The 14,214-nt window shown below is 39.1% G+C and overlaps 1 protein-coding gene across 1 annotated transcript in view; it reads left to right on the top strand.

The window, feature by feature from the left end:
* Nucleotides 1-14,214, top strand: part of FBXO11 (F-box protein 11) — a 39,967-nt gene that overhangs the window by 10,708 nt on the left and 15,045 nt on the right. The window contains exons 7-10 of the mRNA XM_009705145.1: nt 4,320-4,426; nt 4,525-4,636; nt 9,732-9,838; nt 9,925-10,062. Of these exons, the coding sequence (XP_009703447.1) occupies nt 4,320-4,426; nt 4,525-4,636; nt 9,732-9,838; nt 9,925-10,062 (464 nt within the window). The remainder of the gene's footprint in view (nt 1-4,319; nt 4,427-4,524; nt 4,637-9,731; nt 9,839-9,924; nt 10,063-14,214) is intronic.

Raw genomic sequence — 14,214 nt, 5'->3', positions numbered from 1 at the left:
GGGTTGGTGTGTGTTTGTTTTGGGGTTTTTTTTAGGTGATGGGTTTTTGTTTAGTGGTGGTGTGTTTGTTTGTTTTGGTTTTGGCATTTGTGCTTTGTGTTTCTTTTGTTTGTTTGGTTTTGGTTTTTTTTTTTGAAAGTTCCTCTCTTCAGGTATCTATCTGTACTGCATACCAACTGTTTTCTTCTTGAGTGAGCCTATTCTGGCACTTCTTGCCTGGATCTTGCAGCCTTGGCAGTGAAGATGGTTTTGAACAGTGCAGTCAGATTTTTCCAATGTTAGTCTTAAAACTTGTCCCTGCAGATCTGCAAGATACAGCCGCAGTAGTGTGTTAGTTTGTCAGTTCATGGCTACATTTCTGAAGCTAACATCCTGAACATCCCCACTTACAGTGCTTTGGTTTGTGTTGTGGAGAGGTTTTGGAGCACAAACTGGATTCCTTTTGGATGAGACTAATCTGAGAGACATGTTCCTGGAATACTCTTACTGCGCTCTAGTAGTTGGTGTAGTTCACTCAAGGGGACCAGACGAGGAATAGTCCAAAGTCACAGTCTCTTCTACCCTCCCTGTCCTGCAACACGTGTGGTATGGATGTCTGATCCTCAGCACTATTTCACCCTGTGGTACCACTCCTGTTCTGCTGCAGCACTTGCTAATGCGGACGTGTCCTTAGATAGCAAAAGAACCCTGGCTTCTGTTTCAGGTAGGGAAGGACAGTAATAGATGCCAGTACAAATAGGGCAAGTCATATTTTTGAAGTGTTTAAAATCCAGAAGAAATTGGATCAGCACTGTCCTAAGATAGAAAATGTCTCAATTCATGAAACTTGAAACGGCATCTTTATCTGGTTAAACTTCTGCATGTTTGCTGGCCCTCTGCTTTCCCTTCCACTGGAATTACCTGAAGATATTCAGAAAAACAGTCATCTTAACTACAGTTCTTTAAAAGCAAGGGATCTGCATTGTGTATTTTTGTAACAGAATAGCTGTCTTGGAACAAAACCTCCAAGAGGAATCCAGAAATGCTAGATGTATTTATATTTCAGTTTCTGGCACTGCTGACTGTTCACTTCCTCAGACTTTCTCCACTGAATGGTGAGTGACATTGTAGAGGGTGTCAATTTTCATTTGTCTGGAAAAGAAAACAAATTAAAGTGAACCACTAAGCCTTGGAGAACTACCTCTTCTCTGTTCAGTCTGGCATACTTTTCAGAAAGGTAGGATTAAGGCAGCACCAAATCTCTCCGCAGTTGTACTCAAATTTCTTTAATAGTTTCTTCTGCTGACTTCTGGAGAAGCACAACGTTATTAGAAAGGCAGCTTTACATACCTCGAGCTTTCAAAAAGCTTCTGCTTTCTCGTATAAGCAAAGTGTTCTTACAGAATAATGCCTGGTATTCTAGGTTTGTTGTTCTGCTTAATTTTGGGGTTATTCGTTTCTTTCCTTCAATCTAGGGGAAGGAGTCAGGTTCAGAAGGAAGCCTTTGGAGGTATTACTAGTACTGTGGGTTATCTGAACTGTGAAGTAAGAAGCATCAGTTTCCTTACAGGACCTCTACTCTTGCTTCTGGTTCAGTGGATACAAATACCTATGAATTTCTTCAGAATTCTGTTTTCCAGGGTTGGGGAGGGGGTGTCAGGTTACTGCAGGAATACAAGCCTTCCATGGAGTGTACTCATGTCACTCAAGAAATGAAGTCCCTCATCTTGATAGCTGAATTTCAGCAGTTGTATGGACATGTGTCCTGATCTGAAAATCTGGACTAAATGTGTGGCTTTTCTGTATTTTAGGAAATAGAGATTTTGTTTTTTCCCTTTATTTTCCATTTGGCTTAAATAATGTGCAAGTAAGTGAAAAAGAGATTATCAAAGGATTTTCCAATCAAGGAAAAACATTGGTAAAAACAATAAGAAGAGTTATTGTAATTTTAAGAGTAGAAAAATCTAAAATGGTAAAGACTGTCATAATTAGGTGTTTTTTACTTTTGAGTGTGAGAGAACTTTCACATGCCTGATCTCTTTTTTTTTTAAAAAAAACCTGTTCTGCCTCTTTGAAAAATTATATTTTAGACTACTTTAGAGCTGTGTTCTTTACTGTAGATTTTACAGACTGCAAGATCTCAAAGGACCTCTGCATTTTTTTGGCTGATGCAATTGAACCGAATCACAGAATCTAGTTATTTTGCTGTTAATGCACTGAAAAGTGAAATTGTTTTATTCCTTTTGAGGCATAAACAAATTCTGAGGCAACATCCAGTTAATTTTTAAGTCTTTAGGCCATCCCTTATCGTAGGCTTTCTGTTAAATTATTTCTAAATGGTCTCATCTTGGTCCTTAAACTGAGTGTGAATTCTGACCCCGTGGAACATGACTCCCTTAGACTTCAGCAACTAGACTTTTTGGGAGCTATGTTTTGCTTGATTACAAAATTAGTGGCCCTTTTCTTTTTTTCCCTTTCTTATACTGGTTTCTCTCTTCTAAAGTGATCTAAGCCAAAAGCTGAAATATAGATACTTCTCTGAATAATTCTTTTGCAAAGATTCAATAGGACGTTGCAGAGAATTTCTTTGCATTTAGAATGAAACCAATGCTTGAGCAAGTCCCTTTCCTTCTTCAGCCTTTTCCTGGGAGGGGAATCTAAATGCAGTGATCTTAATAATTGGTGTGTTTCATAATGGGCATTCTGGGACCTCCCAAACTCAGGGACCTGTGAAGTAACTCGCCTGCTGAGAAGAAAGAGATGTCTGTAGAGAACATCATCCAAGTGCATGCAGACACCTCCAAGCACAATTCCACAAATCTCTATCCTTTGTTTGATAGTGGTTCAGAGCATCTAATTGTGAAGTGCAATTTTTCCTTGCTCCCCCCGAGAGGGAACACAATTCTAATATTAATTTATGACACTTTTATTCCCTGTTAAGGGCTCTGTTTATTTTCTGGTTTTGGTTCACCTGCATACCTTGTGGCCATTCTTTCTCAGATGCTGAAATATACTGATGTGCATATGCCACTGTTTGCACCATGGTAAATATATAGAAATGTTACCAGGTCACAGAAAAATACTTTGTGTGATGACACAAGTCCTCATCAAAGCCTCTTTCAGTTGTTACCTAGTACTAAGTGAATAGTGGTATGAAGAAGAGCTAGACTGCCTTAAAATATTTGCAGCTCTGCAGTAATGAAAGCAGAGATCTGGCTTTTAGATAGTGAGAACAAGCTGGATAATGATGTAAATGTTGCTTCATTCTGACTGGCACCTTTCTGCCTGAGTGATAAAGAACAGGACATACCGCTTGTCTGTACTAGTGTCAACAGAAAAAGATGTGCGCGTGAGAAATCCTGTGTATAGGCTCATCAATAAAATACAGGATTTAGGGCAAATATCTGGTCATGTTTCAGTGTCTCTGAGTTGAGAATGGCTTGAAATTGCTACCAGAGAAGTTATCTTCTATTATATGTGAAATTTCCGCGTGTACATTTTGTGTATTGGGGAAGGCTGCCTCTGGCCTGTGTATTTGATGTGCAGTCTGGAGTCGGAGGAGCTGCCGGGGCTGTGAATGAGGACCGCCGAGGTGGTGCTGCCGTGAGGCTGTCGTTACCTCCTGCGCCCCCTGCTGGCTGCTGCCCCACCGCCGCGGTCGGTTCCTGCCTTCGCATCGAAGGAGAAGGAATAAAGCGGAGCCTTGCTCTTAGCACAGGAAATAACATTGCAGATTATGGGAACTTGCAAATGAACCATTTTGAAACCTTCTGTATATACTTTCAGAAGTACAGTTCGATCTAATTTTATAAGATTTTTTTTAATGAAGAATAAGGAGGATAGCAATTCAAAACTCTGAATTTTACATTTGAGAAGTGTGGGGAGGTCACTTGTAGGTCATGAGCAGATTTGTAAGTAGTTGTTTAAATTGGTTCAAATTAGTGATGGAATGTATGTATTTACCTTTAATAAAATGGTTTAGAATATTGAAATAAATTGTACTTAGTAACAGAATTACAGTCCTCTAGACTGATATCCAAGTTTAAACTATTAATTCAGTTCATAATAAGTAGTAGTCAAAAACTAGCTCTTTACAAGGGAAGATTTTTCTTACGATACTAGATATTAAATTGGTGCAATATTGTCTTAGTTAAAGACTAATTTCTTCATTGTCTTTGAAACTTTCTGTTTTAAGACTCTTCTGACATGAAGACTATTTATGTGCCAAGAACAGTGTTCATTTTTCTTTGTTGCTTTGAACAGAATTCTATAAGTCTTTTGAGGTTGGTGTTTTTTTTCCAGTGGCATAAACTAAGACTTAATAAATGTCTTCTTTACAGCACCTGGAAAAGTAGCTGATAAAGTTATAATAGAAAACACTAGAGACTCCACCTTTGTCTTTATGGAGGGTTCTGAAGATGCCTATGTTGGATATATGACAATCAGGGTAAGAATCTCAAACTTCAGCAGAGCTTTTAATAATTTCATTTTAATGCTCGAGCAATTAAATAAATACTACATTTCTGTGTTGTCTTCCTTTTTCAGTTCAACCCTGATGACAAATCTGCTCAGCACCACAATGCACACCACTGCTTAGAGATTACCGTGAACTGCAGTCCAATTATAGATCACTGTATTATTCGAAGTACTTGTACGGGTTAGTGGGCTTTTTATTGTTTGAAACTAACACTATCTTTAAAGTTACTAAACTAACAGGGCACATGGAAGCAGCACGCAAATTGATTATCACCCCTGTTGGCATGCTTCATTTTTTGATGCAGGTGTTTAATACAGGTCTGCAAGCCTTACTTGCCTTGAAATGGCGTTACTACAGTCATGACTGTGTCCAAGACCTTCGTGATAATCTATACTTGGTCTTCTGTTTGAATCAGGTTGGACTCTCTGGGCAGTTTAAAACCTGAAAAGTGACAATTTATATAAACTTACCTGGTTTTGAGGGGTGGGGGCATGTGTGTGTATATATGTGTGTGTGTAGTTCTAGCTGGCAGGAGAGGGCATTTGAAGAGGGCACATGTGGGACTTACATTAGATGCATTGCAATATGTAGTGTTGGGATTGATGGCATTAAAACAGTCATGAGCTGTAACTGCTAAGCTAAGTTCACTTTCCTGTCAAGAGTGGAATCATTTGACATACTTGGAGTTCCTAACTATGCAGGTAGAAGAAATGCATAGCGTGGAAAGTTAGACTCATTTCACCATCAGAGATAATGAGGAATTTATACTGTCTGATTTGGGAAACCATTGGTAGTCTAGATTCAGAGAAGAAAGGGTCAGAGGCAGTGGAAGGGAGAGGCTGGATGGCGGTTCAGTCGTTGTGAGGAAGACAGGGCAGTTTGCAATCACTGGACACAAGGCATGGCAAGTTTAGTGTGTTTGAACATAACCAGATGAAATGGAGTTGAAGTGTCAGAAAGAAGAGGTACAGGAGAATTAAGGTATTGAGTGTTTGCATGGAAATAGCAATATGAACTTTATATACCTAAGGGAATGGATTTTCACAGCAGACTGTGCCTAAAGGTTGCTCAGCTCAATATAATAAAGGCAAGGAAACAAGGAGATCTTCAACTAGATATAAAACCAACACTTTTCTGGTACGAACTATGGAGCAGGGCGTTCTGCAGGGAACCGTAATAAGAACGGTGGAATGATTCCTTGTCTTCTGTGCCTTGTAAAGATACACTCTTTCTTGGAGGTTTCAAGCTATGAAACACACTGTCAGTTTTGGTCAAGGCAGCTCTACGCTTTTCGTCACCATCTGTTTTACTGGAGACATATCAGCTAATATGTGGAAATCTTAATGGCAAAAGAGGAATGAAGGACAGCTAGCAGCTCTCAGTATCTTGATTTCTTTGTTTAATGCTAAATACTGGGAAATTGAAGTACATGAAGAAAATGTGTTCTGGAAGTTTGTATATACCAATACTGGGGACCCTGATAACAAATGAGGGGAATTAGATTTGTTTCTTGGACCGCATTTGGCTTGGTTATAAAAGTAGTTTGAAGAGCTGCATGGCTTCGTATTGAAACCTGTGCTTATAGATAAGCTAGTAGGTCTTGATGGTTTTGTGAAAATTGCTTATTAAAATTAAACTTTGACAATTTTTTTTATGACCATTTTTCATTATGGAAGACTTTCTGAGAATTTTGGACTTGCCCTCTTCAATAGTCTGCATTTCTGAATATTTGCTGTATTGAATTGTTGCTTCTTTTCTCCAAAGTTAAAATTTCTGCTCAATTTTGGAGGCTGTGTGTAGGCTGTACTATCATCACTTATTGATTATTAATTTTTATTGACTTTTTAATCCTACTAAGCCTTGTTATAACCTACTCGGGAAGTACCAAATGTGTGTAAAAAGGTAGGAAGAATGGCAGTCTGCCAGAAAAGGCATTTACTGTTTCCAAGTCAATGGCATCTCTGAAGTATTGATCCCTAAGCATTCAAAATCTTTTTCCTAGCACATGCTTGATACCCTTTCTGTAGACTTCCTAATTGCATTAAAGCATATTTCTACATTATGTCATATGTAAAGTTCTTAATGTATGTGATGTGTAAAGATGGGAGCTATGTAAGTGCGAGTGATTTAAGCTGGAGGTCTCTTGCTGCTAGGTCAAAGCATCTTTGAAATATTTTTAAATAAAGTTTAAATGGCAAGATCCTGAGTCTAGAGGTTCTATTGTATCCGTTGTAGAGGAAATCTGTATTGTTCTTCACCTTGATAGATAAAAGTAGTAGTGGATGGCAATGTGCCTTTTTCTAAGGATTGCTTAAATGTGTGCAATCATTATATTCTGAGTAAACAAAATGAAGCCTAAACCAGTAATACATGTGCTTGGTACTCTAAAAGGACCAATTTTACACAGTCAATAATGAAGTCCAGTGAAGTGAGTCAGAATAAAGATTGCTTTCATTTAAATAAGCAAAATGTGATGAAGGTATGCTTTTAGAGCATCACACTGGGTTCCCAAAAATCCACAATTCCTCAGTGTCACCAGACAAGGTAGAGGAAAGGGGAGTGAAAGTGATTATGAAATACAAGAAATGACAGATTATTAGTAATGAATATAAATAGGAAACTGGGAACTGCAGGAAACTGTAGGAACACTACCCCCCCCCAATATACAAACACCCCCAATAAAATACTCCCCTACCCACCCGAAAGAACTTGATAAACAAGACAAGATACAAAACCTATCTAGAAGAGACAGAGCTTGGATCTTGACTTGGGGAATAAGGGGAATTTTAGCAGTGATGCTGATCCATCATAGAATGGAAGAATTTGAATGGCAAAGTGTTGTGTAATTTTTGTTCCATATTTAATGAGAATAGGCAGGAATGATAAATGTGTTCATGCCCTTGAGGGATAATGAAATACGTTCCACTCTTGACAGTAACCGTGGATGAGGTTAAACAGCTGTAAAAATAGACATTCTAAAATCATGCAGGAGTTTAAAAAGAACTGCCCAAGAAATCTTCTGAGCTCCTATTGTGTATCAGCAGTAACTTGAAACCTGGGTGAGATGGTGTATGTCCCTGGGGTGGCATGGCATGGGGGAGAGTAAACAGGATGAAGTATAGCAAGTAGTACTGCCTGTTGATCCTAGGTAGACTAATGAGATGGTAAATGAAGGGGTTTGGTCAATCAAGAACTTAAAATTTATTATTGAAGCAAATTAATATGTATTTACAGAAAGTTGTAACTGTTGCATCACACTTAGCATTTCTTATTACTTTCTTTGACTAAGAGAAGGTAGCAGTCCCGGTATAATTACATAGATCCTTGAAAAATATTTTATGTCAACATGTGTGGTGCCTTAAAACATTAGAATTCTACAGAATTGCCAGAGCACACATTAAATAGATGAAAAATAACTTTCAAGGTAATTATAAATGGCTTTTCTGTGACTATTTCAAAGATGACTTTTTAACTTTAAGCCACTTCATCAATGACTTGCGGAGAGGAAATAAAATGCATATTGATAGGACTTGTAGACAATGCTGACTTAGGGTATTATAAATAACCAGGAGAATGGGTTGCTGTGCCCTTTTTGGAAGGTGAACTCTCAAACAATATTCACGTTAGTGTGGACAAGTGTGAAGTTACACACACAACTCGCTTTTGTTCCTAGTTTTAAGTGATAAACCTCTTTCCTGGAAAGCTGAATTCCTGGGAAAATCTTAAAGAGTCACTGTGGGTAAACAGCTAAATACAAGCCCTCCTGTAGTTGAGTGGCCAAAAGAACTGATGTGATCCTTAGGTATACCTGTGGGAATATTGAGCGGAAGTAGGGAGACTGTATTACGCCTCTGCTTAGTCCTGCTTCAGAGTAAATGCTCTTTCCTGGTGTCTGTAGCAACATGTTGAAAATTTAGAAATGGTTCAATGAAAAGTCCTAAAAGATAAGGCAGAAAAATTCAGTTATAATGAAAAACATGCTGACTGCAGTTTACCACTTTATCAAGGAGAAGACTGAAGGAGTAAATTGCTTGCACTGAATATGTGCATGCATTGAGTATGGCAAGAACCAGTAACTGGGTGCTAAAGCTGGAGGAATTCAGATGAGCAATTAGAGTGTAAATTAACAGGGTAACAACTCTGTAACCAGCTAACAAGCTTTATGGTGGTTTCTCAGTTGTTGGAAATGTTCAAATCAAAATTAAATGTGTTTCTAAAAGATATGTGCTGAAGTTCTTGCTACTAGAATTGAAGCAGGAATTAATTCAGGGAGTTGTTATAGCCTGTATTATTCATAAGGTCAGACTAGACAATCAAAATAATTTCTTTAGAATTTAAAAAAAGGCTCTGTAAATGATTCTATGAATTATTAAAACATAGTCTTTGTGGTACTGTACTAGAAGGCAATACGAAAACTTACTGATAGAGCGTGTACTGGCTTGCTTATTCTGTGGCGTTTAATTGCGGGGAAAGTGTGCATTACATAGGTGAGATACCCTGAGATGAGGTCTTACCTTTCTGAAATCACTGTGAATCTGCCGTTGATTTTTAGGGGCCACAGAATTTCATGTTTTCATCTGTCATGAAGTTGAGGGCATTGCGCTGATCTGATAAAGTCCTGAGCAGTGTGAGTCCTAGTTGCCTGAAAAGAGTTTGTTTTCTGGATAATGGTATGGTAGTTGAAATCATCCAAGGAACTACAGCAAGGAGCTTTGTAATTCAGCTGGGAAGAGATCTGTTGGTTTCTGATGTGTAGTCCTGCACTTGAGTATGCTGTTTGTCTCCTGCTCATCTTTAGTTGGACAGCGTGTCTTTGTATGCTACAAAATTATTGTTTAGGCTCTTTGAAGTACTAGGTTATGGAAGTTTAAAAGGAGGTAAAATAAGGAAGTAATTACCATAAAATTTTACTATATTTCTCTTGTACTTTGTTGTGAACAGTCAGTATACAGTGGGCCTAACACAGGGAAATAAATGAGTGAGAAGTTTCATAAGCGTGAATTATTATATAAACTATTGTCTATTCTGGCAATCGTACACAACTGCATAACCTTGGCAGAGTGATTTTTAAAGCAACTCCTACGTTGGGTTTTTTGCATCTGCAAAATGATGGCATTCATGTTTTTCTGCCTGTGGCTTGCAGTACTTTGACACTGTACATGCTGAATCTTTTTTAAATATCAGTTCACAGTAACTTTTCTTGCAAAAGCACTGCTAGACTATTTATAAATACACTCTGCTTTGAAGCTATGGTAACTGTACTGTTTTCTTCCAGTTGGCTCTGCAGTATGTGTTAGCGGCCAGGGAGCTTGTCCTACTATTAAACACTGTAACATCAGCGACTGTGAAAATGTTGGACTTTATATTACAGACCATGCACAGGTATTTTTCGATATCCATTTCTTTACTTTGGTAAAACTGTTTACTGTTCTTGATTCCCATCTTAATTTACATTTTTTATTTCTCAGGGAATATATGAGGACAATGAGATATCCAATAATGCATTAGCAGGGATTTGGGTCAAAAACCATGGAAATCCCATTATCAGACGGAATCACATTCACCATGGACGTGATGTTGGCGTTTTCACTTTTGACCATGGCATGGTAATGTATATGGGGTTTTTTGAGGAAAGAAATATAGATGTTGTGTAGCTAAAGTCTTCAAATTTTGCCTGTCCTTGAAGAAATGTTTTAAAAAACATGCTTTTACATGTGAACAGATACTTTAAAATATGCCTACTGTTCTTCTCTTGCCCTTCAGTGGGCAACTTCACTTCAAAGACAATTTTAGCTGAAAGAGGTTTAAGCAAGCTTTTTGCAGTTGATTGGCAGCCTGTTACATTGAATTATGTTGCAGTGACAAAATACCTCTTGAAATAGGATGTAAATGGTAGGCTTACATTTACACTATTGCTTCATTCTTTTTGTTCCGTTTCAAAGGAAAAAAATAAGGTGCTGGAAGATTTTAAAATGAAATTAAATGCTCCATAGAGACTTAATCAGTCTTATTTTAATGTTAAAGCTCTGAAATGAGGTACGTCCCACCTCTCTGGGAAGAGGACTTTTCTAGCATGGAGTTAGTTGTGGAATTTTAACACATAATTTCATTTCAGAATTCAGGCCTTCTTTTATAAAAATAGTTGTTTCTGTGGGGTGAAGGTCATAACTTCCATGTACGTGTAAAGTGGTGAGTAATGAGTTTGAATAGCCCTTGAAACAAACAGAATGGATTTTTGCCACTGAAATAAGATGGTTATTTACTGATTTGTTTTAGCAAAATATTCTGCACGTCTTCCGAATAGTGCCAAATCATTGTTTTTCCTGCTTGAATGACAAAGTCCCAATTCCCCCCACCCAGCTGGCAAAGTGAGCAGTTTTCTTCTAGGCACTCTTAAAATGGCAGATCTTTAAGGTTGCTTTCCGTAGAGCGTGAGAGCTTTCTATCCCCAGGTGTAAGAAATCAGGAAAGGAAGGCAAGAGACCAGCATGGCTGAGTCGAGACCTGCTGGTCAAACTATAGGGCAAGAGGGGAATGCACAGGCAGCAGAAGCAAGGACAGGTATCCTGGGAAGAGTATAGGGATTTTGCCTGATGGTGCAGGGATGGGGTCAGGAAGGCTAAGGCACAGCTGGAGATGAACTTGGTAAGGGATGCAAAGAATAGTAAGAAGAGCTTCTGTAGGTATGTCAGCCAGAAAAGGAAGGTCAAAGAAAGCGTATTCCCTGATGAGCAAGGCTGGCAAACTGGTAACAGCGGACAAGGAGAAGGCTGAGGGACTCAGCAACTTTTTTGCCTCAGTCTTCACTGGCAATCTTGGGAAGATGGTGGAACAGATCCTCCTAGAAGCCATGCTAAGGCACATGGAGGACAGGGAGGTGATTTGAGACAGCTGGCACGGCTTCACCAAGGACAAGTTCTGCCTGACCAATCTAGTGGCCTTCTATGATGGAGTGACTTCATCAGTGGACAGGCAAAGAGCTACGGATATCATCTGTGGACTTCTGTAAGGCCTTTGTCACTGTCCCCCGCGACATCCTTCTCTCTAAATTGGAGAGATAATGGATTTGATGGATGGACTGTTTGGTGGTTGAGGAATTGTTTGGATGGTTACCTCCAGAGGGTCAACAACTCAATGTCCAGATGGAGATCGGTGACAAGTGGTGTCCCTCGGGTTCACAAAAGCAATCAGAGGGCTGGAGCACCTCTCCTATGAGGACAGGCTGAGAGAGTTGGGGTTGTTCACCCTGGAGAAGAGAAGGTCCAGGGAGACTTTATTGCAGCCTTGCAGTGCTTAAAGGAGGCCTATGAGAAAGATGGGGACAGACTTTCTAGGAGGACCTGTAGCGATAGGGCAAGGGGTAATGGTTTTAACTAAAAGAGGGTAGATTCTGACTAGATATAAGGAAGAAGTGTTTTACAACTTCTGGCACTGGAATAGGTTGCCCAGAGAGGTGATAGATGCCCCATCCCTGGAAACATTCAAGGTCAGGTTGGATGAGGCTCTGAGCAACCTGATCTAGTTGAAGATGTCCCTGCTCATTGCAGGGAGGTTGGACCAGATGACCTTTAAAAGTCCCAACCCAAACTATTCTATGATTCTATGAAAATTATACACATAAAAAGTACAAAATGTGATCAGAGTATGGTGAGCTAAATGTCAGACTAAATACAGGATGCTGAAGTTAATAGTGCTCACTGTCAGATTAAGTTCAAAATCAGCATGATTTCAGGTTCCCTCTTGCCTCCTTAAGATTACCACAGAATGTGATTATCTTGCTGTAGGTGTTGGATACTGCAGGGCATGGATTGCCTATAACTTTGGTGATAGGGAATAATAAACTATATAGTCAGTTTACTTTGGGGGTTGCATTTTTAAAGGTGCTGTAGGTAAATAGGAACCTCTTCTCTGGTGCTGTGCTGCTGCTGGAATGAAAACCTCACTGTAACAGACCTGATTTCAGAACGCTACTGAAGAATGAGGTCAGCCAAACCAGTGCACGTTTCATGTACTCTGGGATACTAGTGTGTGTTTCCTTCCATACATTTTGTTTCTAGCCTTGCTACCTGACACGCTTCTTGCCTGGCTATGGCTAAATATATGCTAGGCCTGTTCTTTGGCAAGAAGACCATAATTAGACCTGGTATGTTATATCCACATGTGTTCTTCGTAAGTAAATGTCTCTTATCATCCAAGTAGTATTTTGCTGGTAGATCTTACTTAGTCCCTGAGAAAGATAAATACTACTTGTAAAAAACACTTGTAAAAATGCAAGCATTAGACACTAATGGCTTTGACTAGCTGAGAAAGATGAGTTCCAAGTCACACTTTTGCAGACATAGCTTGGGTGTAGACTAGACGTCTGTTTTCTCATTTCAATTTTTTCGCTTTATTTTCTGACCTTTGGATCCACTGTTCCTTCCATGTCCCTCATGTATGTCACCGGACTGTCACCACCACCACCCCTGATCTAACTACAGCAGACATTAATTTTTAACTTAAACTCATTCGATGCTTGCTCCAAGGAAACTATAGTCCACCATTTTAAAGTAATCTTATTCTGAAATAAAAACTTTATTAATTCAGGTACTAAGTTGCTTTAACTTTCCTCCTGAACTTCTGCATGAGGATTTTCTACACTGCGTGTTATGTGTTGGGGAACTGTTGGCTAGGTCTCACATGCCTATTAAATAAAATAATAATCTCTTGTAATAAGACATTTCTTTGGGAAAATAAATTTCCATAATTTTGATGAATGATTAATGCAATTATAGCTAATACATAATGTAGTAAGCTTTCAGGAAAAAAAAAAACATGTAGTTTTATCATGGGTAAGAGGGAGAAGAGAATCAGCTTTTTCAAGATTGATATTTTGATCTCTGACTGGGTGTTTTTAGGCTCACTGAATTGTAGATTTTTTTTCCCTTTGTTAGAATATCTTCATTTCCTTGTAGTACTTGTTCTGTTGCTTTATTTCTGACCCAAAGCTGGTGGGGTTCTTGATGAGTGTTGGCAGTCTGGAAATAACATCAACAGAAAATCCACTATGGATAGAAGCTTGTGAGGCCTTTTTCCTTTCCACCCAAGTTGCTGGGGAGGTAGGGGGTAAAGGAGCAATGCAGTACTAGTTGTAGCTGTTGGATCTGCAGTTCCCTGGTCTCAGTACAAGGTAAGCAGGTCACGGAGTGCTATTGTTTTTTGCTACTGGCATAAAATTTTCTTGCCAGTGGAAGGTCAAACGTGGTGAGATTCTGGTCTGTTAGGTGCCTCTTCTCTGCTCTTAGTTACGTCTTAAGGAGAGTTTTTGTTCTCTGTTGGGCAAGATGATGCCGGCCCAGAAGAATGCCCTTCTAGCAGTCTTCTGATAGATTTCTTTACATCATTTTATGTTCTCTAGAGATGTAGTTGTTTGGCCATTTTGCAAAGAGCGGTGGCAAACTTAAGATGTTGTGTCTTTGTTTTAAATTATCTCATCGTTTGGACTGCCGTTGCCTCGTTTAAGCAGTATTAACAATTGTATAAGCAGTCCTAATCCGCTTCAGTGGATACATACATCCATACATCCATCCAAGACTTAAACAGGCTCAGAAACATGTAATGAAGTGATATCAGCTATAGAAAAGCTGGTAAAGGAGGGCGCTTCAGTAACTCCTGGAGGGGAGATGTCTGTGTGTAGGCTTGAGGGTTGATTGGAAAGCCTAGCTAGGAGCTGCTGCTTCTTTTAAGCACTGAAATAGAAACATCAAATATGTGAGTAT

The sequence above is a fragment of the Cariama cristata genome, unplaced genomic scaffold, assembly GCF_000690535.1.
Source record: "Cariama cristata isolate BGI_N322 unplaced genomic scaffold, ASM69053v1 scaffold8118, whole genome shotgun sequence".
Classification (NCBI taxonomy): domain Eukaryota; kingdom Metazoa; phylum Chordata; class Aves; order Cariamiformes; family Cariamidae; genus Cariama; species Cariama cristata.
Note: the sequence above shows the minus strand (reverse complement) of the source record. Positions and strands in the feature narration are given on the sequence as shown.